Source organism: Onychostoma macrolepis, chromosome 05 (assembly GCF_012432095.1).
Source record: "Onychostoma macrolepis isolate SWU-2019 chromosome 05, ASM1243209v1, whole genome shotgun sequence".
Classification (NCBI taxonomy): domain Eukaryota; kingdom Metazoa; phylum Chordata; class Actinopteri; order Cypriniformes; family Cyprinidae; genus Onychostoma; species Onychostoma macrolepis.
This window is the reverse complement of record NC_081159.1, coordinates 8,645,842-8,671,701: the sequence shown is the minus strand read 5'-3', so window position 1 is coordinate 8,671,701 and position 25,860 is coordinate 8,645,842. Positions and strand designations below refer to the sequence as shown.

At 37.1% G+C, this 25,860-nt stretch overlaps 1 protein-coding gene across 2 annotated transcripts; it reads right to left on the bottom strand.

Annotated features, from left to right (window-relative positions):
* Positions 1 to 25,722, bottom strand: skic3 (SKI3 subunit of superkiller complex). Of its 2 annotated transcripts, XM_058775028.1 has the most exons (41): positions 25,664 to 25,722; positions 25,356 to 25,448; positions 25,056 to 25,199; positions 24,812 to 24,903; positions 24,070 to 24,145; positions 23,758 to 23,901; positions 23,528 to 23,626; positions 23,330 to 23,438; positions 22,713 to 22,853; positions 22,289 to 22,390; positions 22,043 to 22,167; positions 21,646 to 21,732; positions 21,409 to 21,512; positions 21,180 to 21,306; positions 20,890 to 21,069; positions 20,587 to 20,711; positions 19,457 to 19,707; positions 19,248 to 19,350; positions 18,927 to 19,109; positions 18,671 to 18,815; positions 18,502 to 18,580; positions 18,330 to 18,391; positions 18,197 to 18,253; positions 18,036 to 18,104; positions 17,863 to 17,937; positions 17,392 to 17,533; positions 16,834 to 16,927; positions 16,238 to 16,315; positions 16,010 to 16,134; positions 15,758 to 15,881; positions 15,439 to 15,663; positions 14,122 to 14,194; positions 13,969 to 14,022; positions 12,276 to 12,387; positions 8,081 to 8,209; positions 7,858 to 7,982; positions 6,231 to 6,395; positions 5,811 to 5,963; positions 5,104 to 5,234; positions 4,672 to 4,801; positions 1 to 1,269 (listed from the first exon to the last, which is right to left on the bottom strand). In XM_058775028.1, exons 2-41 carry the CDS (start codon positions 25,443 to 25,445, stop codon positions 1,192 to 1,194), a joined length of 4,707 nt encoding a protein of 1,568 aa, XP_058631011.1. In that variant the 5' UTR covers positions 25,446 to 25,448; positions 25,664 to 25,722; the 3' UTR covers positions 1 to 1,191. The 2 variants fall into 2 exon arrangements, with proteins under 2 accessions (XP_058631011.1, XP_058631012.1); XM_058775029.1 differs by lacking the exons at positions 24,070 to 24,145; positions 25,056 to 25,199; positions 25,356 to 25,448; positions 25,664 to 25,722.
* Between the last annotated feature and the right edge of the window lie 138 nt (positions 25,723 to 25,860).

Sequence of the window (25,860 nt, the reverse complement as noted above, 5' to 3'; positions counted from 1 at the left end):
CAACCTGTGTGAGAACACCAAGTATGATTCAGCAGAATGTGGGCAGATGGACAATACAATCAAATAAGCTCTACATTTGTTTTCTAGATTGAAAAAAAAAGGATTTATTCAGCTTGCGTGAGGTCATTTACTTTAAATCTCTTTTTGCTGGACCAGACTTTAAAATCAGATTCTGAGTGAACAATCATAGTTGATGACATTCAATCAAGGTACAATTACGACAAATCCTAGATTAGAAGCACAATACTCATGCAGGCTCAATACTAAAAGATTAGGAAGATGAATTGTTCTATGTTTGTCCGCACATCCCAAGGCCAGTATTGATTGTAATAAATGCTAGAATAAATAAACAAGATTGCTTTATTTTCATTTAATTTTCAAAGCCACCAATGCATACTTGCAAAGCATAAATACACCCAACATGATGAACAATTATTGTTATTTCCCACTTTTTTTTCTGTTTTTGATATGCGCTTTAATATTTCAGGGACTCAATAGCTTTCTGCAGTTGACCGTAGGTCAGTTCTGCAGAGATGCGTAAAGTCGGTTATTTGGAAATGACAGTGAGGAAAAACAGAGGTTAATTAGTTCTGCCAGCGCTTCTGTAGGGCAAAGATAATGATGCGTCAGATAAAAAGCAATTCATTTGAATTCTAGGTTTCTCTGACCATAAACAGACAATCTAAAGAGCAGATATCCCACTGCTGCACTTTCAAATGTGCCCAATAGTGATTTTGGATCCGAAGCAATGACTCTTTTGAGTTACATAATTGCAATAGCAGTAGATTTAGTTATTATAGTCAGCTGAGCCTTGTGGCGATACTAATTATGGCGAAAAACTTCACTTTGGGGAAGGCACATAAAAAAAAATCATGAATCATTAATGTAATTTTTCATGTACCAATGCTCGTGTGACTGCAATACAGTGAGCATAGGCTAATTCAGTTATACCATAAGCTGCTATTAAAAGAGCCATTCATATCGATCAAGTGTCTTTTTAAATGAACTTAGCAGATATATACGTACATAATGAAATGTACTTGGTCATGTAAAGACTTTCAGATTTGTAAACGCCTTGATTGGGGAGTAAACTGCTCAGTGTGCAAGAGATGAAGCAGAACAACTGGAGCTGCTTGATGGTTAGATGGTGAAATGCAGGTCTCCTGAGGGATGTGAGGATGGTGGACGGTCTCAGCTGGATGGGTAAAGGCGCCTGTGGAAATCCACCAGTCTGTTGTCTCTTCCTGCTGTAGCCTTCACCAACAGAGTCTACAAGCCCAAAACACAATGCCATTCTTAAAGGGGTCATTACATGGACTTTAACATTATTTTAATGTTTAACTGGAGGTTCACTTCATATTCACTTCAACAGTCATAATTTTGAACCCTCACTCTGACCCTCTGTGTAAAATGATGCTGGGGACCTTCTGAAGGGTATGTTTGTTTAAACCAAATGCATCAAAGTAAGCATTCCTTTACTCTTCCATTTGTCCTGTTGTCTGGAGTAGGTCAAGCACATGGAATACGTTAGAAAGTGAACAAGCATATGTAGACTGTAGCCAGTGTACAGGTGCATCTCAATAAATTAGAATGTCGTGAAATAGTTCATTTTTTCTTGTAAGTTATTTCAAAAAGTGAAACTTTCATATATTTTAGATTCATTGCATGTAAAGTAAAACATTTCAAAAGTTTTTTTTGTTTTAATTTTGATGATTAGAGCTTATAGCTCATGAAAGTCAAAAATCAGTATCTCAAAATATTAGAATATTTGCATTTGAGTTTCAATTAATGGCCATCCCTACAGTATAAATTCCGGGTATCTCTTGTTCTTTGAAACCACAATAATGGAGAAGACTGCTGACTTGGCAATGATCCAGAAGACGAACACTGACGCCCTCCACAAAGAGAGTAAGTCACAGAGGGTCATTACTGAAAGGTGTGGCTGTTTACAGAGTGCTGTATCAAAGCATATTAAATGCAAAGTTGACTGGAAGGAAGAATTTGGGTAGGAAAAGGTGCACAAGCAACAGGGATGACCGCAAGCTTGAGAATACAGTCAAGCAAAGCTGATCCAAACACTTGGGAGAGCTTCACAAGGAGTGAACTGAAGCTGGAGTCAGTGCATCAAGAGTCACCACGCTCAGACATCTTCAGGAAAAGTGCTACCAAGCCACTTCTGAACCAGAGACAACGTCAGAAGCGTCTTACCTGGGCTATGGAGAAAAAGAACTGTTGCTCAGTGGTCCAAAGTCCTCTTTTCAGATGAAAGTAAATTTTGCATTTCATTTGGAAATCAAGGTCCCAGAGTCTGGAGGAAGAGTGGAGAGGCACAGAATCCATGTTGCTTGAAGTCCAGTGTGAAGTTTCCACAGTCAGTGATGATTTGGGCTGCCATGTCATCTGCTGGTGTTGGTCCACTGTGTTTTCTGAAGTCCACAGTCAACGCAGCCATCTGGCAGGAGATTTTAGAGGACTTCATGCTTCCTTCTGCTGACAAGCTTTATGGAGATGCTGATTTCATTTTCCAGCAGGACTTGGCACCTTCCCACACTGCCAAAGGTACCAAAAGCTGGTTCAATGACCATGGTGTTACTGTGCTTGATTGGCCAGCAAACTCGCCTGACCTGAACCCCACAGAGAATCTATGGGGTATTGTCAAGAGGAAGATGAGAGACACCAGACCCAACAATGCAGATGAGCTGAAGGCCACTGTCAAAGAAACCTGGGCTTCCATACCACCTCAGCAGTGCCACAAACTGATCACATCCATGCCACGCCGAATTGAGGCAGTAATTAAAGCAAAAGGAGCCCCTACCAAGTATTGAGTACATATACAGTAAATGAACATACTTTCCAGAAGGCCAACAATTCACTAAAAATGTTTTTTTTATTGGTCTTATGAAGCATTCTAATTTGTTGAGATAGTGAATTGGTGGGTTTTTGTTAAATGTGAGCCTAAATCATCACAATTAAAAGAACCAAAGACTTAAACTACTTCAGTCTGTGTGCATTGAATTTATTTAAATACACGAGTTTCACAATTTGAGTTGAATTACTGAAATAAATGAACTTTTCCACGACATTCTAATTTATTGAGATGCACCTGTATACAGCATCAGTGATTATAATGGGTTATATTTGCTTTTAATGCAATGCTTGCAATTCAGCCAGGCATCAGACTGAATATAGTGAAATGATGTAAAATGTTTGCCGATGCTCTAGAGGTAGTCATATGAAAATGTATTTGCCTGTGTGAAGTCGTAAAATCCCACAATACCCAAACGAGATGGTTTTGGAACTTGGTTAGATCCTTTTTTTATACTGGTGAAGATGTTGTAAGCTTAACATTTGCAGGATGTTTTAATGGTACAAATATTTCTTATACAGGTGCTGGTCATATAATTAGAATATCATCAAAAAGTTGATTTATTTCACTAATTCCATTCAAAAGTGAAACTTGTATATTATATTCATTCATTACACACAGACTGATATATTTCAAATGTTTATTTCTTTTAATTTTGATGATTATAACTGACAACTAAAGAAAATCCCAAATTCAGTATCTCAGAAAATGTGAATATTACTTAAGACCAATACAAAGAAAGGATTTTTAGAAATCTTGGCCAACTGAAAAGTATGAACATGAAAAGTATGAGCATGTACAGCACTCAATACTTAGTTGGAGCTCCTTTTGCCTGAATTACTGCAGCAATGCGGCGTGGCATGGAGTCGATCAGTCTGTGGCACTGCTCAGGTGTTATGAAAGCCCAGGTTGCTCTGATAGTGGCCTTCAGCTCTTCTGCATTGTTGGGTCTGGCATATCGCATCTTCCTCTTCACAATACATTTGAAATATATCAGTCTGTGTGTAATGAATGAATATAATATACAAGTTTCACTTTTTGAATGGAATTAGTGAAATAAATCAACTTTTTGATGATATTCTAATTATATGACCAGCACCTGTATATAAAAAAAAAAAACTCTGGAAAAATTTATTTATCATGTCATGACCCTTTTAAATACAAAGCTTGAGCTTGTGAATGTAGTTCATTCATCTCATTAACTGTATTAGATGGCCAATAGTTACGTTGAAGCAATTTGAAAAAAAGTACATTTATAAAATATTTAGAGCTAATGCATCCAAAATAATAGTTTTTATTTACATAATACGTGTGTACGATGTATATTATATTATGTATATATAAACACACACATGCATGTATACACAGTATTTAAGAAAAATATGTCATGTTTATTTATTAAATATATATATATATATATATATATATATATATATATATATATATATATATATATATATATATATATATAAATTTATACATGCAAACATTTCCAAGATATATACTGTATGTGTGTGTGTTTATATTTACATAAAAATATACACAGTAAACACACACATTATGTAAACAAAAACTTATTTTGGATGCGATTAATTACGATTAATCATTTGACAGCACTAAAAATAATAAATGGATAATGAAACACTATTACTATAGGTATTAATAGGTATTAATCTTAAAATAGTAGGTAGCTGAAGCTGAACTTTCAGTACGCTTTATTACATTAGAATCAAATCTGATAAGGGCAACACAAGCCTGAGTTACTCATTTGTTTTCAAGTAGAGCGAGTGAATGTAATTGCTCACATCTATCAGCTCCAGGTCATCTTTGGCGTGCAGGTGGCGCAGGAGGTACCAGCGTGCCACTGACGCTATTGTTTCAGAGCCACCTGAGGCTGAAGCATAAACAATTTTCTCCAACAGGCGACGGGTTTCCCTGTAGAAGAACAAACCATTATCAATCTGATCCTGACCTAGTTTAACCTCTGATATCACGAATAAAAGGTGATATATTTCATATTTAAATAGACTAAATAAGAATGCAATTCCAAGAAGAGGCAAACAATGAAATACAAACATGTGGCATAAAACAGGTCGGACTGATCTGACATGTTGACTGAATATCAGGGTGACAATAAATGTGAACACAAAACCCTACTAAAGCTATATGCAAAAATCCTCTCATATGCAGCAAGAGAATGGCAAAAAAGCACCTTGTTCTTTGTGAAATCGCCTTACCTGGCACCCATCTTCATAGAGAACTGCAGTAAGGCTTGGAAGAGCAGAGCTACTGGTGAGCTGCCCATCTTTAAGACTTCAGTGCTGGCCTCCAACACCAGATCCTTCCACTCAGAGACACAGACACCAGCCTGTTGTCAGAAGTACAATTAGACATCTTTACACAGTGTTTACTTGCATTGTAGAATGGTCTGTAAACTTGAAAATGAGTAATTAAAAAACCTTCTAAAAGAAGGATTTTAGATGTATTTTAGCTGGCAAAGTTCAGACTAATATATGACCGGAGTCTGGATATGCTGAAGGCTGACGCACTTTAATTAAAAGTAATGAAAGGCTAGCCACAAAGTGTCTAATTCAATTTAGCAGGCAAAGCTGCAGTCAGCTAAAATGAAGGCAATTTGCTGACAGTGGATGGAGGGGAGGGGGATAGACAAAAAGAAAAGGGAGGGAGGACGAGAAAGCAGAGAAAAAGGGGGAAATGTGCAAGAAAGTTGCTTGAAGGTGCAAAAATAATAATGTTCATTTTTACAAACTATTTTAAACTGTGACAAGGAAAACATCCAAATGTATTACAAATGTTTACCTCTGTGTGAAATACAAAAAATGGATTTTAGTCATTCAGGCCACACTGTATGTTATAAAAAGTGTCTGAGAAAACTGTGCCCATTTCTCCCAACTTCTCTGTACAAGATTAATCTGGTACTCACCAAACATGGCATGAGCGCCAGCAGGGCTAGTCGGAGCAGACTGCTCATCTTTCCCATGTGGTCACCGAGCTGAGATGCCAGCTGAAGACTCTGTTTATATGCCACAGAGGCCTGAGCCAGCAGACCCTGAGAACGGTACACTTCTGCCAACCACTGACAGACAGCAAGATCAAATTAACAATGAGTAAATCTTGTTAAACCTCCTTCCTATATAGAGTATAAAAACATTTGTTGGTTTCATTGAAAATCTCCTGTGTGATTTAATAAAGTGTGTGAAACACATTCAGACCAGGGGAAACCAAAAAGGCAACATTTAAAATTAAATACATATAACATAGCAAGATGCACATTCACATTGACTTTTACTATGAAATGAATCTGACGCCAAGCTCTCCTCGGTGAGATGCTGAATGTACGTACATGCCAGGCAGACACAGATGTGTGGTTGGCCATGACAGCAGCGCTGAGCTGATCCAGCACTGCAGGAGGAACACAGTTACCAGCGCCAGACAACAGGAGGCGCTCACACTGAACCTGCCTTAACATCAGGAACACCACAGGATGCTCTGGAGATACACTCAAAACCTGAGAGAGGGAGAGGAAAGTATACAAACAGTTAAATGGGCATAAAGTAATTACATGTTTAAGTTTTACTTCCTAGCCAGTAAGACAACATTAGCTTCTCTGCTTCTTACCAGCTTTAATGTCTTATTACTGCAGGTTGACTGGTGCGCAACATACAGTATGTTGATGTTCCAAGGAAAATATCAGAATTTTAGGTAAGCTTGTCTGATATTTGTGTTACTGAACTTGCAAAACACAAATTTTATGATTTCAACATGGTGGCCACCAGGAGTGTGGGAAGGGGGGTAAATAAAAGAGCTTTTTCAAAGCCACTGATATGACTAGAGTCATGTGAGTGTACATCATTTTAAACATATTTTTCTATACCTTAAAAAGACTTGTGACCCAATGTATATGTTTCTCGACATGCTCAGGAGACTTTCTAGAATTGCAGCACTGAAAACCAGTAGTAAAATGGTAATTGTTACCTTAAAGGTGTCATGAACTTGGCGACCAAAGTTCCCTTGATCTTTTGACATATAAGAGGTCACTGTACTAAAATATCCGGTAAGTTCCATTCGCTGTGAGATGCATGAAGTGACCGTCATCTCTCACAAGCATTTAAAAATCTGCCGATTTAGTTTAAATCATATAGTTTACATATACTATTTTTTATTTAGATTTGAAATATAGTGTCATGGATTTTCCTTGTCATTAGATTGGCTGGGTTAACAAAAAGTGTATATAATTAACACCATATCTTTACTTTGGGGATTCGAGTGATTTGGGGATCTGTGCAATTGTGTGTGTATATATGCCAGATCAAAATCTAAATGTGCAATTTTCAAACATTGCCCCAAATTTATGGAACAAACTTCCTCTTCAGATTCACCAGCTTCCTTCACTTTAGTCCTTTATGTTATGTCTTTTTTTTTTGGGGGCCTTCGAGTCTAAGAAATAATTGTGTGGATAATAATGTTAGAATGTCGCGTGTTTTGTTTTACAACTTTCCTTCTTTTATCTTTTTATGATGATAGTAATCTATATTGTGATGCACTTTGGTTTACTGAAAAATGTGCTATATAAATGAAGCTGACTTGGGAGACTTGAGTTCAGCTTCAACCCCAACTAAACACACCTTAACCAGGTAATTAAGGTCTTCAGTATCACTAGAAAAGGCAGCTGTTCTGGGGCAAGTTGGAGCTGAACTATCCAGGACATTAGCCCTTCAGGAGCAAGACTGGACACTCCTGTTCTACAAATACACCTCAAAGGGGAACAGCTCAAGCATTATGAGCAGATAGAAAGCCACAATATATGGATATTAGACAGATGGTGCAGTATGAGTGCATAAAATGGGCACACAGTTCTGCTTTGAAACCCAAGAACAGGTCAGCCTGTCTGTGTCTGCACCTGTGCCCGATTCACACAAGAGAGACGCATGACATAGAAAGATAAAGCATGCCTGTGTGTGTGTGTGTACCTGGGAGCAGAGAGTCTCTGCCTGCTCATATCGGCCACTCTGTTTGAGTCCAGTCACGGCCTGCTGCAGCACCCATCCCTCCAGAGCCTGAGCCAAGAGCCCGTCCTCTGCCTGCAGGCCCTTCACTGAGAACAGACCGTACACACAACACACAGTTTTAGAGCCATGCTCCCATCAGCATATATACAAATACACTGACATGACATTCCCAAGTCTGACTGACCTTTTTCAGACACCAGAGTCATGTGCGCCCTCTCCAGATCTTCTCTGCGAGGGGCAGAGCCTTGGAGTAAGCATGCAGTGTTCTCTGTGTGACAGGCAGCCATTAGCCCCGCCCACCCAGCAGGATCATCTGCATTTGTCATACAGAGAGAAAGACAGGACACATCAATCCATTACTGAATCACTGCCATCCGACCTAGGTTGCAGAAAAATCTTTCATCTGGCTGATATATCGATGTCTCAGCGTCTCTTCTCTCCACTCAAACTTTTCACATAGGTCTCTCTATATTACACTTGGCACATACTCCTGCTGACACATTTAATGCAAGGTTCTTACTATCCAAATTAAATATTTTCATAGTTTTAGGGTTATAGAAGAGTGTGTTCTGTCCAAAACTGCATTAATAACCTTCCTGAACAAGAAGCCAAAGCTCATTACAACTTTGGTATAAATTCTGCTTTGTATATTACAAGGTTCCCACACTTTAAAGTCACCATTATGTCATTATACTAAGAGAACTAACTTCCTGGAAAGAGATTTTGATCAGTGTCCTGGGCGTCAAGGGGTCTAGTCTTACGGCTGTGTTTACACTGGCATAAAAAATCCGATCGTTTGCTCACATCTGACACAGATCAGAATTTGTTGCACATATGTAAACACAAAAACCTGCGCGAGATCCGATTTTTTCACATCCGATCTGAGCCACTTCCAAATGTGGATTTTAATTGGATACACATCCGATATCTGGACATCCGACCTACGTCTAAACACACATATCCGATTCTCCACAGAACTCCCAATGCGAGGGTACGACGGCGTTTTAGCGCCACGTTAAAAAAAAAAGATAAAAAATTACGAGATTAAAATTGAAATATTACGAGAATAAAGTCGAAATGTTTTAAGAGTAAAGTCTTGCTATAAACTTGAAATAAAGAGCAAAAACATTTATAATTTGTATTTCGTTATAAAACTGACAAAATTTGAAAGCTCAGCTATGTGTAAAAGCAACAAAGCACAAAATTGTTGCGAATTGCGATTACTGGTTGGCTGGCGCGCTACAAATAATGAATGGAAGACTTTAAATATTATGTCCTCATTTACAGTATACCATCAATAAGGCTTAGTTCACACTGTAGGTCTTAATGCTCAGAACGGATTTTTTGCTGAAATCCGATTTTTTGCTTTGTTGTTCACATTGCCATCAGTCTCATGTGTGAACCGTATACGGCCCTGAAGTGACCCGCATGCGCAAAAGACGACATAACGTCAGACGCAGCGCACTGTGTTTGCGGAAATAAAAATGGATGCGGCTCGTGTGTTCAGCAATTTTTAAGTTAATGTGCAATTGGAGCCTAAATAACGAAGTGATAAGAAGAAGAATATTAAGAAGAAGGAGAGCATGATTTCCTCCAGCGCAGAATTGTGACGTCTGTCGCATTTCAATGACGTAAAAAAAAAAAAAAAAAATATAATCGCATGAAATGCAACATGGCCGTTCAGACTGAAGTCGCATTGCAAAACATCGGATATGTATCCGATTTAGGACCACATATGAAAGTGGCCTGGGCCTGATTTGAAAAAAATCGGATTTGTGCTGTTCAGACTGTCATAAGAAAATCAGATATGGGTCACATTTGGGCAAAAAGTCGGATTTGGGCCACTTTAGCCTGCAGTGTGAACCTAGTCTAAAACAGTTTGTGAATAGTCACTTAAAGTTTACAGCAGAAAAGACAACAATATATCGTATGTTAACAAATTTGAGTCCACTTCAACCTTTAGAACGTTTTATTGCTGTTTAATTAAACAGGCTATGTGAGGAATGAAAGTTTGGACGCCACAGACGTTTTTGCGGAGTAGGTGGTGGAATTTTCACAATAATTTAATGAATTGATTCACATAAATACAGCGATCTGTCACGCCACATTAAAGAGCTTGAAAATCACATTATTGCAAGACACATCATTTGTGTTTCATTCTAAAACTGATTTTGAAAGCTGAGACTTTGTTTTATATTAAAAGCACTAAAAGCACAAAGCTTAAGCTATTGCTATTGGGTGGCTGGCGCACTACAAATAACGAATGCAATGGAAGACATGAAATATTATTTCCAAGCATACTGTCCCCGCGAGTATGACACATGGTATGATTTCTGCTAATAATCCCACATATATTTGTAGTGTATTAAAAAAGGGTTAAATAAGAGAGCTACAGCGCCCCCCCAAAAGAATGTCGATTGAGTGCGTGAGCTGATGTTAAGATAAACAGTTGTTCCTGTTCAGTCTGTTAATAAATATCATATTCTTGATATTAAGCTGTTTCCGCGAGTCCTTAAAATTGACATCCCAGTAAAATGATGCGGCCTCTCGCACACAACAATATTCAAATCAATAGAGTGGGGGAACTATGACGTCACTTTGTAGGCAGATCGGCTGTTAGCATGAAACTGGTTCCCTCGACAAAAAGCCAATAGGATTTTTCCATAGGCTTTTGGATTATCGCAAAAAATAAACTCTGTGTTCAATCATAGTTCATGAAACTTACACGTTTTATCCATCAAGATAATCTTCACAAAATAATATTATTTAGGGATTTAACCAAAATCCCATTAAAAAAACCCATTGACTCTGAGACGATGGAACCGGAAGCGCTAAAATGCTAACTCGCTTCCGGGTTTTCGCCTACAAAGTGACATCATAGTTCCCCCACTCTATTCCGGTTGCCTGGCAACTTCTCCCGATGCTCTCAACCATTTTCCATTTGCATGCGCAATATTCTAACTTTAATTTCTACGATTTAAATTCATGAAACATTTCGACTTTATTCTCGAAATATTACGACTTTAATCTCGTAAACTTAAATTTTTTTTTTAAACGTGGCACTAAAACGGCGTCGTACGAGGGCGACACGTTTGCCCATATATTTTTAATGGCGCTTTAATGCCGGCGTGCTGTATGCGCTCGCATTTTATTGAGATGGAAACTGTTAAGAAATTGCACATTCAGGAGCTGGTTTTCAACTCCTGCCCCATGAATTTTGAAAAAACAACAGCTAAAAGCTACATTATATTTCTCAGCAATGAGGTGATAACTTAGCAGTTTTCATGATTAAACTGACAAGCTTGTTTGCAATGCTTCACAATCACTCGTTCGCTCACACGTGGGTGCATGCGTTCGTTCGCTATCTCTCTCTCTCACTCTTAATTAATTCGAATTAATTTCGATAAACATCATCTTTATTTGTGACCCTGGACGACAAAACCAGTCTTAAGTGTCATTAAGTGTGAGATTTATATGAAAGCTGAATAAATAAACTTTCCATTGATGTGTGGTTTGTTAGGATCGGACAATATTTGGCCGAGATACAACTATTTGAAAATCTGTAATCTGAGGGTGCAAAAAAATCAAAACATTGAGAAAATTGCCTTTAAAGTTGTCCGAAGGAAGTTCTTAGCAATGCATATTACTAATCAAAAATTAAGTTTTGATACATTTACGGTAAGAAATTTACAAAATATCTTTATGGAACATGATCTTTACTTAATATCCTAATGATTTTTGGCATAAAAGAAAAATCGATAATTTTGACCCATACATTGTATTTTTGGCTATTGCTACAAATATACCCCAGCGACTCAAGACTGGTTTTGTGGTCCAGGGTCACATTTCACTAAAGAATTCTACCTCTAACGAGCTGTAGATAAAGTAGTCTAAAAAATTAAAATTACCGTTATTTTCCAGTCTTTATCCGTTCAGTCAGATTTTGTGCTGCAAATCATCCACGACAGCCGTTGTTCATGCTGGCAAATTACAATGGCCATTCGACGTGAATTATATAAATAATTTTAATAGTGCTGCCATTTAAAACCCGAGGGTCTACCATGTGCATAGTAAAGCGATCACTGCAAACAATCTTTTTGGGCTGGAATTAATGTAAACACAGATATTGGATATCAGTCGTGTCTAAAGTGAATGTAAACAGATGGGCCAAAAGATCGGATATGGTCAAAAGATTGGATCTGTGCATTAAGACTTGCAGTGTAAACGCAGCCGTAGTCTGCTATTAGACTATGTTAGGGAATTATGAGATATGGGTCTTGGAAAGTCTGTTTTTGAATCTTTTGAACCTTAGAGTTAGTAACTTGTTTAGCAGCTAACTTCAGAACTGATCCAGAATGTCTGATTGTAACTCAGTTTACCTGGGCACAGCAGCACAGCTCTCTGGATTGTTTTCAGAGCGTTGCATCTTCTGTCTTCACCAGAGTGCCGGCCCGAGGCCAATTGATTCACTCCACTGTACAGCAACGCCCTCTACAGATGAAAAGACTTTAATTCAATGTAGACAGATCTTGACACAATAGTTCATCCACAACAGGGGTGCAAACTCGTCAGGGGTGAAAAAGGTGACAAACCAAACTCCCCAACTAACTAACTTATTTTGCTTGTTTTTAGGAAAAACTCACTTTATTTTGACTTAGTTTTTTTTCTGAAAACAAGACAATTTTACATGTTTAGAAAATGCTTCTTGATTTAAGAATTTTTAGATATTTGGACTAGAAACAAGACAAAAACTCTAAGTAGGAAATCATTTTTTGCAGTGCACCATTCAAGGATAAACACCTTTATATGATTAAAAGACGTTTGAGCGACAGCTACGGTCTACAATCAACAAGGATTGTTGTTAAGATGTTACATGAACTTAGAAAGCACAAATAAATTAATGTTCACCTTTTATTTGTATTTAGCCTTCATATAAACAAGAAATGTGAAATCACTGTCAAATAAACATCTCAGACTCACCTTATTAATATTAATATCTTTAACTTAAAACTATAGGCTAACATACACTACCAGTCAAAGGTTTTTGAACAGTAATATTTTAAGTTTTTTTAAAGAATTCTCTTCTGCTCACCAAGCCTGCATTTATTTGATCCAAAATACAGCAAAAACAGTAACATTTTGAAATATTTACCATTTAAAATAACTGTTTTCTATTTGAAAATATTTTAAAATGCAAGTTATTCCTATGCTTTCTAAGCTGAATTTTTAGCATCATTTCTCCAGTTACATGATCCTTCAGAAATCATTCTAATATTCTGATTTGCTGCTCTAAGTTTATATCATATCCAAACAGCAAACAGCAAACTCAGCATACATCATCACATCATTTGTGCAAAAGGGCACAAAGTGTTTCTACAGAAATCTAACAATATTGATATTGAATTATCGTCCAGCCCTAGCTTAGCGTAGAGACTAATATTACTAATATTAAACGGTATGCTTTACTTGTAGGTCGAACAGTTCAGAGTAATAGCTTACTGATATGAGACAAATGTTAATGTCGAGACTGAGGAGCATTTTGCAAAGGGTAGCAAACTAATGTAGCGATAACGTAACTTACAATCTTCATAGCTATTGCAACAGCAGCCTCACGTGAAAAAATACAAAAATAAAACCGCAGCCTCACGCTGTAATCACCATTTATACTGGAACACCATAATTTACAGCAGATACAAATGCATTCCGTCCTGCTCTACAGTGAACTTAATTTAGCTAGCTACAAACAGGCTAATCTAACCACCAACATAGCCCAATTACTTCAAAAATAAGTTGCTTGCCATTAGCTTGTTCCTTCACATTTTACTTAGCCTCTGGAAATATGGACAGTTGCCTGCAGCGTCTAAAAGTTATGTTTTAGGAGAGTGAGATTGGTTGGTTGAGGGAGATAACATTAAGGTAAGCCAATCAGAGGCAGAGTAGGGCGGGTCCATTCCTTCGCCAACAGGGGGAAAAACGCTACAGATGACGTGACACAGACACTATTTCAAGGTGAAAACGGCGAATTTCGCTGAAAGGTGACAAGTTTGCACGCCTGCACACATGTTAAATTACCTTTCCAAGCGTCAAGCTGGCATGACACGCCACACTGCCAGCCACAGCACCTCCCTGATGAAAATAAGAATACTTACGGTCAATACTTTTATAACAGGTGAACTTTTCCCTTTCTCCTAAAATATGTGTGAACGCCGATGTGAGAATACTTACATTGGCTTTGTTGGGGCAGTACTGTGGGACCAATCTGGAAAGAAGAGCCCAGAGAGAAGGATTTCCTGGGTTCCTACAACATAGCAAATGCCAAACACACATTTTTTATAATTAAAAATGGCTCACAGAAGAAAAGGAAGAATTCTTGTAATTCTGGGGTGTTTTGGTACTCATTTGGCATTTGGGTTAATAAACCAAATGCAATGATTCATACCTGAGGTTAATTAGATTAAAGCATCTTCCCTTTAATAGCATTTGAATGTTTTCAAACCTTTGTACTGTGTAGATTAAATGAGGACATTGAAAGGTCACTTGCTATTGGACAAATAAAGAGGAGCATTTAATTTAATCAAAGTCCTCAATTTCCTACTCAACAAGGCATAATGGGGCTGGACGAATATTCAATAAATGAAGTGTCCGGGCTTCAGCTCATTAGCAACAACTGAAAGTCTATTTTGATCTCAATCTGGCTCAAAGCAGACTTTACTGCAACAACTAGCCATTTTATAATAATCTAATCTAATCTAATCTAATACTATATGCTGGTGTCAGTAAGATTTTTATGTTTTTGAAGTAAGTCTCTTATGCTCACTAAGGCTTCATTTATTTGGTCAAGTATACAGTAAAAAGTGTAATATTGTGAAATATTATTACAATTTAAAATAACTGTTTTCTAATTGCATATATCTTAAAATGTAATTTAATCCTGTGATGGCAAAGCTGAATATTCAGCAGTCATTACTCCAGTCTTCAGTGTCACATGATCCTTTAGAAATCATTTTAATATGGCTGATTAGCTGCTCAAGAAACATTTATTATTATTGTCAATTTTGAAAACAGTTTTGCTGCTTCATTTATTTTTTTTAATAAACCGTGCTACATTTTTCAGGATTCTTTCACGAACAGGAAGTTCACTTTTGGATCAATGTAATGTGCCCTTTGATGTATAAAAGCATTAATTTAATAATATAAAGACAGTAATATAATTCCCTTATTTTTCAGGAGGGAATCATAAGGAAAAAGGTGCTATGCAACAAAACTACAGGTAATCAGAACATACCTAATATCTGAAATCATACTCCATATCTTAATATGAATCATGCTTAATATAATATGTAATTTTATATGTCGTATACTAATATGCTATATAATAGATGTGAAGAAAGATTTTTGGACACTGATAATTTATAGTATTGTTTGTTGCATTTTGTTAAAATAAAAACTCAGATTTACACAGAAGCATAAAACATAGATTCTTGTTGCTTTATCACGTTAGGATACAATTAGGAGACACTATCTCTAAATATTATAAAGTACCTGTGTATAGCCCTAGCAGCCTCCCTGTGTACGCCACTATAATTGCCCTGCAGGGCCAGCAGGGTGCAAGTGAGCAGACAGCGCTCCTCCACAGCGCCTCCTACATGTTCCCCCAGTTTTAACAGCTCAGTAAGCGTAGCACTTGCCAGGGTCACGTCCCCATGAACCAAACCCAGAGAACACAGACACTGCAGACTCTCTGAGATGGGCTCTTTCAGCATGGAGCTACACACATACACAAACAAGAGGAGAAAAGCTTTGCTTTTGACAGCTAAAGCAAAAAATGTGTTGCTCTGAGACAGTTGAGTCATTATGTTACCACTTGAAGAGAAGAGTTTTGGCATGATCAATGTTGCCCAGCCTGTGCTGTATCAGGGCCAGTGCAGTGAGTATACAGGCCTTTTCCTTCTCACTAGAGGCAACTGCAAGAGCTTTCTCATAGGCTGGAAATAGGCACACAGACACCCTCAGAAACATACAAAATCACAAGCTTGAGTACTTTCAGAAGGTATTGTGGGTACTATTCGAGATGGTAACAGTCAACAATCGTGAAATGGCAATGACTGCTCACCCTGAACACATTCTGTCATGCGACCGCTTCTGAAACATGCGAGCGCCAGCCCAATGAGATCATGCAGCTCCTCTAGTGGTGTGGAGGAATAAATACGCACTGCTTCTTCCCACTGTCCATCATCACTGACAGCAAAATAAGAAAAAAACATTATTTCGCACTGATAAATCTAATAGCATTGCTATAGATGAAATGACTGACAGCATAGTTGTACGAAGTGAGTTTTACCTGAGGGCACGTCCGTAACCCCTCAGAGCAAAGCTGAGCTTATCTGTGTGACGAGACGCCTGAAGCAACTCAACAGCTCTTTGGAGAACAGAATATATCCAAGAATTATTTAATACCAGTGTGGTCCATATCAGTGTCAGAAAGTTTCAGCAGCAAATTTTAGGCATTCATTTTTTTATACATTTTTAACAAATATGAAATATATTTTTAATCTTTTATAAATCATAAAAAACAAAGTTTTATGTCAAATATAAAAAAAAAAAACATTAAAATATCTAAAATGCAAATAAATAAATAAATAAATAAATAAATAAATATATATATATATATTCATAGACAATTAATAAAAATAAACATATTAATAATTAAATATATTAACATAAAATGAATGAACATCAATTCATGCTGAATGTGATAACACAACTGGGCCTGGAACATAACATAAAATATAATATAAAAAAAAAAGTGATATTAAAAACAAACAAACAAACAAAAAATCTATAATTTTACATTTCATTATTTCCAGTTTCAAATTTCCTTGCTGTCCATCTGGCTGGGCAGAATTTCCTATGTATAAATAGCTAGAGGTGGCAAACCTGCGATATGCCTCAGTGGCCTGTTTCCTCAGCTGCAGGTGTGTGTTCAGGTATCCAAGCATGATGAAGGCGTCTGGGTCTGACTGAATCCTCTCTGGTGTGAAAGAGAGCACACTGAGCTTCATTACCTCACTTCATCTTTAAATAATTTGTCATTGTCACATGGACCATTTCCTTAATATTTAGGGAGAAACACATTTTTAATTTTATCTAGCCATTCCACCTGCATTCCTGGTGAAATCATACAATATATCAGGGGTCTTTAACTGCTTTCAGGGCAGGCTAAAGATCCTTTTAGCCTGGCCTATAAAACATACATATAGTGTCATATTAATGTATTTACATACTTAATAATGGTTACAGATATAGATTAGGTATTAGTTCTTTTTTTTATATGGGCGAGACAAAGAAAATTACTTTTAACTTTGGTTAAAGACAATATTGTGTTATTTACTTTTTTCTTTTTTCAAAATTGGTTTGAGATCAGACAATAAATGTCAGACCCATAAATACCCTTGCAATATCTTAATTCAGTATGCTGTGTTTGTGTTCTCATACCAGTGTACTTGCTCAGAGCCACCTGGGCAGCAGAGACGGCGTTCATCTGGACTATGTTGTAGAGGTAGATCTCTGAGTCTCTGTTGCTCCTGTCCAGCAGTGTGGAGCAAACCCAAAATGCATAACCCTTCACTCCCTCAGTCTAACATCAAATAAACATGTTACTGCAAACAGAACATTGATCAATAATCTAAACCTAAAAAAGAAACTACACAACTGTTCAAAAGTTTGGGTCAGTACATGCTGCTGATAATTCAGCTTTGCCATCACAGGTATAAATTACATTTTAAAATATATGCAAATAGAAAACAGCTCTTTTAAATGGAATTAATATTACAGTAACGTTGTAATTACTGTAATATTACTGTTTTTTAAACAAATACATGCAGCCTTTGTGCGCATAAGAAACTTTTTTTTACAGACCCAAAACTTTTGAACAACTGTGTATATTTCAGAAATGATTAGACATACATGAGTACTCAGTTCTGTGGTGTGTCTGAAAAGATCCATGGTGTCATAACTTCCCACTGACTCAGCAATCAGAGCCTGTATAATGAGAAAGAAGTTAGATGCTCTGTGTGTCATACTGGAATAAAGAAGGGCACTGGATGTTATATGAACTATCGGTCTGAACTAAAGTCTACCTGTCCGATCCAGCAGTTCACATAGAGGGGTTCTAGAGACTGAGCAATCTTGAAAGCTTCATGCGAGAGCTAAAAAAAGAAATAATGTAGAAAAAGGACTATCAGCGTGGTTCTCTAAATCATGTGAAGTCACGCTAATGACTTGACAAAAATCATATTACCTCTATATTTCCCTTCTTCAGATACAAAGCACCAAGGTTGGTCCATGCAACCACATTCTGAAAAATAAGCAGGAGATACATTAGTTGCATCAAAACAAATGTTTAAAGAGTTTATTTTTCTTGCATTACTTACATTTGACTCCGCTTTTACCGATTTGATAAAGCAGTGTTGTGCAAGTGCAAAGTTTTCTATTCCTAAATTATAAAAGCAGAATATACAATTAACACAAGAATAGTCCATCACAACACCGTTATATAATCCAGACTAATGCGATTATGCAAATCATATGTATATTTGTATCTACCCTTTGCCATGGAGACCACCCCGAGGGCATTCCAGTATGTGTGATTTGCACTGTCGAGCATGATCGCCTTCTTCACACACTGTCAGAACAAAGCCAAACCAAAACAGCCTGTTAAAACACATCTTCATGAAAGCATTACGAATGACTGATTCCAGGTCAGGTCATGTACCTGTATGGCTTTCTCCAGCACAGGCTGCTGATCCTCTTCAGGATACAAGCAGCCGAGCAGTCTGGATTGGTGGCAGTAGTTCAGGCCAAGGTCACACCACAGACTAGGGGCCTCAGGCATGAGTTTCAAAGCACGACCAAAGCACCTGGTAAAACATAGGTTCATTACTGAATATTACTTTATTTTTCTTATTTTTAATGGGAAGGCCCACAGTCTTCTTTTCGCCATTTAGTTTGATATGGTTCTACTTTTTTACCTTTCTCCTAGAGTGAGGAGCTGTCTCTGGTCCAGTGTATGGCCCTGATCAGGTGGATCCATTCCACATAGAGCTCCAGGCACCAGCACTTTGGCTCGGTTTGGGGACACAGTTCTAGAGGTGGTGCAGGCATCACCTAGTAACTTCCACAGACACGACAGGTCTGGCCTTTGCTTTAAAGCTCTGGAATGTTGAAACAAAGATTGAGATTTGATCAGTACCTGCTGGATGACACCCATCCAACTCACCTCACATTGTCAGACACCACTTCACAAAATAAAACCCAAATATTCCCTTTACCCAGTGCACCTTCATGTTTACCTGAAAAGGTAATGGATGGCATTCTGTATCAAATCGACAGCTCTTCCATCAAGATAGTCATCAAGTGCACTTCTAGCCAAGGCTAGCAAGCATTCACCCAGACCTGAGAATATAATAAAGATGCTTTATGAAACACTATAAATTTGAATACTGGATGAAATAGTCATTAACCTGAGAGATTCAAGTATTACTGCAGAAATCACACAAACCTTTCAATGCCGGCACATAGTCCTCCTGCTCTAAGATCTGCCTGTACTCTGCAGCAGCCTCTTTAAACCGACCGAGGATCTGTTTGATGGCAGCGGTCTGATAGAGACTGTAGATAGAGGTGGGCTGCAGAGTATGTGCTTTATCGAATGCTTTCAGGGCTGCTGTGAAACTCCTGCGGTTAAGGTAAGCCTCACCTAAACATTCCCAGCACACCCAATCCTGAGGATCAGCCCTCAACGCCGCCTGCAGACTAAAACCAAAGCAGAATCATGGCTAACTTTCAGAATTATGATGTACAAAGTCCTTAAGATATGAAAATAAAATTAAATAAACCATATACTTAACATCTTTACATTTTAATATCTTAACATTTTTAACCCCCACATTTAACTTTTGGTGAAGTCTTCTCTGGAGACAGCAAAGTGGGCCTTAAAGGCTAAATTAATTGTGAGATTCTGGGAAATGAACCCTTCTTCCACTCTGGTCTATGAAATGAAGGCTAATTTATGAAAAACAATTAAACGAATAAAAAAAAATTCAAACATTAAACAAGTATTAAAATGTTTAGCAAATATTTGCTACCTTAATTCCAATTCAGGAGTTGAATTCAAAAGCTATTTTCTTAAAGGAACAGTTCACCCAAAAATGAAAATTGTCATAATTTACTTACATCGTTCCAAACCTGTATGAGTGTATTTCTTATGTTGAACACAAAAGAAGATATTCTGAAGAACCAAACAGTTGTTGGTCCCCATTGACTTGCATAGTAGGGAAAGAAATAAGTCAATGGGGACCATCAATTGTTTGAGTACCAGCAAAATATCTTCTTTTATGTTCAACTTAAGAAAGAAACACATACAGGTTTGTAACGACATGAGGGTGAGTAAATGATGACAAAATTTTCATTGTTGGTTGAAATATCCCTTTAATTTATTCCCAAATGGCACAAAATACTGAGAATGTAATTCAATGTTATAGGCCTACTATTAACAACATTTTAGAAAACTGCCAATGCTAATGTAGCTGCATTAAATAAGATCTTTAAAATATCTGCTGAGCTCACCATTCAGGCCCATTTAAACAAATCGTATTACCACTTATGCTTTATAGCTGAAATCAATTCACTTACTCTGCAATGGCCTGTTGATGCTGGCCAATCTTGAGGTGGTAGAGCCCTCTCCTCATCCAGGCCCATTTAGCAGAGCCAGGAGTGGCTCTCTCCGTTACAGACTGCAGAACAGCCAGAGCTGAGTCCTAAGAGCAGAGAACACATCACACAGTCAATAAACCCCTTTAACAGGAACTCTGTGTCTTCTACAGCATCTACAACAAGTTCTTGTTGCAACTTTGAAGTTTGATTTTAATGGAAAAAACTAAGCAAAGGATACCCTAAATGGGACCATCTTGGATTACAAGACTTTTTAACACTCACCATGTCCCCCTGCTCCATGCTGAGGTCTACAGTAGCCGCTCCAGCCTCTGCATCAGAAGAATCCAGCTCAAACGCTCTCTTATAGCAGCCGCTGGCTCTGCCCTGATCTTTTGCTACCTCTCTATAGTAATGACCCAGAAAACGAAACACTGAACCGAGATACGGGTCCAGTTTAGCAGCCTTAAAATAACAGAAAACAAGTCATTACTTATTTATATTCGAAGAGAAAGGACTCTGGAGTCTATATACACAAGGATAAAGAGCATGAGGTCTGATATTGCTGGCCTTACCTTGAGTAAATGTGTATGGGCTTTGCTGCGATCCCTTCGCATTTCCTCTCCCATGTTCCAGAACAGGCGCCCCAGCAGGAAGAACAACTCCCCATTATCTGGGTTCCCGGATAAAGCCTCTAGAAAGCTGTGAGACAGAGAGAAGACAAGAGGATCAGTGTTTAGCATTTAAATCTATGCTGGATTTGATACTGTATGTGTGTCTGTGTGTTTAGAAGGGGTTTCACACCTTTCTTCAGCTTGTTTGTGCTGTTCTTTCGCAACATGCACCAGCCCCTTCAGAGTGAGACCCTCCACAGATCCTGGGTGAGAGCTCAGCAGCTCAGCTGAAACCTGGAAGGCTCATTTCATTTAAACAAGATCTGGTGTACTTAGCTTTTTTAAACATCTAATATCCTAAAATCTATCATGCTATTTGAAGATTAAATTTCAGTATTTCTGTTCCTGTTAAAAGAAAATGTTTCACCTGAAATGCTTCCTCAGTTTGCCCTTTTTGCAAGTGAGCTCTTCCTTTCAAAGCTAAAAGCACTGGGTCATTTTTGGCATCTGAAATCTAAAAGGAGTCATTATGAACATTATGTAAATAAAATAGATTATCAAACAATTATTAATATTCATTTCTCAGTAAGGATGTATTAAATTGATCAGAGTGACAGTAAAGACAATTTTGCAAAATATTTCTATTTCACAGGAATAAATTAAAATATTAAAATAGAAAAGAGCTATTTTACATTGTAATAATATTTCACAATAATACCGTTTAACTGTATTTTTATCAAATGCAACCTTGTTGAGCATATAAGACTTCTTTCAAAAAAATCTGTTGTTAGACTGCAGATCTGTGTCATTCTTTAAAACGATACCTGTGTAAGGATCTGCAGAGCTTCATCAGCATCCTGGTCTCTTCCTGTCTTTACCAGAGCCTCTAGTTTCAACCTCTGCAGCTTATGAGTCCAATCATCAGAGTTCCCCACACTCGACTTCAGCCCTGAAGACACAAAACAGAATATTTCTGAGAACAGTCCTTTTCCACCCTGTTAGTGCAGCTGATTGAGTAGATGTCATGTTAGCTGTGTTTTAGATGTGTAGTTATTTTTATCATGCGGTACCTTGGCTGGAAGCTGTGGCACTGTCAGAGTATTTATGCATTTTCAGTTGAGCCAGAGCAAGATTATACCAGCCAATGATGGAGGAGCGCATACGCTTCAATCCTGCAGGAAACACACAACAAAAGAGTTAAACATATTATTTGTCATTTACATTGTACAGTATAGTTTAGGAACTGCTAGGAGTTTAATTAATGTTGTATAGCTGAACATGAACATAAAGAGTTATTAAAACACATTTTTAGTTATCAAAATGAACCAAGAAATGTATTATATTAATTTGATACACTGCATTTCTTGCATTATATACTTAACCTCTGGTCTGAAACATTCTTATCAAGAAGCTTGAAAAACTTTGATAACCTCCATCCATATTGGAGCAAGTCACTAAACATCTGTAAATTCTCTATGGTATTTATAAACTCACCTAGACCAATACTTTTTATGGCATCCTCATATTTTTTATCCTGACAAGCTTTAATACCAAGACCAAAGTGAGTGTGTGAGTTGTTTGGATCCAGTTCTAAGAGACGGTTGAAACAGCGGACAGCTTCCTCACTGCAGTCACCTACCAGGATCATCAGAGACAAGATCAATTATCTGAGAGCTGTGTTTATTTAGAAATACTCAACATGAGTTTTGTTTTCAGAAACAGGATTATTTTTGTACTTACATTATTGTTCAAAAGTTTAGAGTATGATGTTTCTGATATAAGTCTCATAAAGACGATTTATTTGATTAAAAATACAGTAAAAACTATAATATTATGAAATATTATTACAAATTAAAACAAGTGTTTTCTATTTCAATAAATTAAAAATATATGTAGTTTAACAAATCATTCCTGATCATGATCCAATCATTCTGATATGCTTTAAAGAAAATCTTACTGACCTCAAACTTTTGAACAGTAATGTAGATTAAAAAAATGAAATAGGAGTATAAAAAAAAAACTACAGGTCATCCAGCATTTGACAATTTTGTGTGTGTGTGTTTTTTTTTTTTTTTTATTCCACTGACTTCATTTGACCTTAATACACTGACCTGTTCTGATGTAGTGCTCACTAAGGGCCTCTAGAGGGTAGGAGTGTGTCGGATAGTGGGATAGCGTGGCATCACAAACTTCCTTTAGCTTGGCCACCTCATGAGGAAGCTGCAGAATACATAAATGAAACATTTGCTTTGGTCTAGTCATTATTATTTTGAATATTACAATAACCATGGCATACACAGCTTGCCAACCTTGGAAAGACATTTAATGTAGTCCTGTGAAAGGCTCCTGTGGGCTTCACTGGGCACATCTATCGTCAATTGCAAAGCTCTTTCAAATGCTGATATCAGCTGTTGAGCAAAGAGATACACACTGTAAGCTTTGTACAAATGTATGTGGTGACACTAAATTGTGGCTATGTACAAAAAAGCACTTGGAAATTTTCAAAAAGAAGTATTTGAGACAGGTTAAATTGACTGACGTGTTGTTGAGTCTCATTGTCCTGATCCTCAACAGTGTCCTGCAAGAGTCTGGTCATCTCCTTCCACAGCTCCAGCAGCTCTAAATCCTCCACCCCTTCCTCTGCCTCCCTCACCTGGATTAACCTCCTCCACACTCTGGCCACCTATGTGTGGAGCAGCAAACATTTCACACATATGCAGATATAAAGTCTGATGGTGACTTTAGAAATAATGTGTAGATTATTTTGTGTAGGTAATAGACAGTGAAGTTATATCCACTTAAATCTTAAATCTAGTTGTAACATCAAGTCCCTTATATTTAAAGATCACACCTGTAAATAGTTCTTCTCCAACTGATAGACTTCCACCAACTTCTTGCTCACTTCAAAACATTTTGCTTTGTCTGAGCTGCAAGCGCACAAAAGAAATCAAGCAATAGTATTCTTTTAATCTCAAAAAAAAAATTGTTTAATTCAAATTAACACATTTATCACTGGTTCTGAAACGAATCTGATCATTGCCTTAAAATTGTATTTTGGTTTAATGCGTGATGTGAGTGATAATGGTGTATAATACAATGACATTTTTCTTTTTTTTTTTTTGAGAAAACTTGGTCTGGTCTTGCTAATGCAAGTTAACTAGTAAGAGACATGCTTTGAATGTATATATATATAAATAAAGAAACACATTTTTTATTAATTAAAATTCTCAAAATCTTAAAATTATTGACATTTCTGAGCTTTGAACTTTTATTCTATTGCCCAGGAAAATATGTGCTCCTCTCTCACTTCTCATATCTACGATAACCAAATATAAATGTTTTGGAGACATAAACAACTCATACAAAAACTACTGGCATGATTATAATAATGAAAGTGTCCCTGATTTTAATACTTTTCATTCATTTATTGTGAAGTGAAATTTAAAACGTCTGGTTAGGGGACAATTCCAAAATGTAAGAAATTCTTAAAAATGCAAAAAGGTTAATAAAGTGGAAAAAGATTATAACTGATTAATTACTTTACAATTCCCCTTTAAAATTATGCTAACAGGAAAGAAGACCACTTTACTTACGTTTCATACAGCGTAATAAGTTTCTGGTAAACCTTTGGCAGCTCAGCTTTGAAATCTGCTTGGTCACTTTTTTCGTACAGATTTGCTAAACCCTGTAAAAGAAATCCACATCTAGTAAATAATTACTGCTGAGTCCAGCAGTGCTCAATGTCATCAAGACAAATGAAACAAACAGCTAACAAACCATGTTCCTAGGTAAACACTACATTTGGACTATTCATATAGTTTATATACCATGACTGACCTGCCATGCAAGCAGTTGCTCTGGCTCCAGTTCAGTGGCCTTTCTATAGGCGGTCTGTGCCTGATCCGGCTGCTGCAGCTCTGTAGCTGCCACTCCGATAAACACCCAGGCATTATAGTTATTCTTCTCAAGTTTGAGAACAGCCTGGGGTGCACAAATATAGTTTAACTTGAGAGAGACAAGTTTAACTTACCTTCCCATGCAAATCAGGAGAAAAGATTAGATGGAAACCTATCTATATGTCTACAGAGATGAAGGAAGTTATTTTTTGTATGCTGACAGCTGGAAGTAAACACTTACCTTACAATGTTTCAAAGCTTCTTTAAACTCTTTATTTTTGATGGCTTCTCTGGCACTTTTTAGTTCAGATTTTACTTCTTTACTGGACATTTTCTTAATCAAATAATTTGACAAAGATATATGTTAATTAAGCAGCAGCAGTAAAGGATATTTACATTAGGTATGTTATGTTGCCTGATAACTTGTCATTAGACATAGAGAATTATTCTTTAAAGCGTGCAAAAAAATAACTAAACAGTCATATAAACACACTTATTTTAAGGTCAAATTTTGTATTTGTATAATTTCAACGTAAGAAATGCACATACGGTCGAACTTGGTTAGTTTCCATTCAGCAAGACGCAAAAAGCGCATGCGTGTAGTCATACTTAACGCAACGTCATTATACCGCGACAAGCATTGTTTTTATTATCCTACAATTCAAAAAAATAATAAAAAAATCTATATATTCATGTCCGTGCCTTATACTCATTTTATATTTATAATATGAAATATTTGAAAAAAA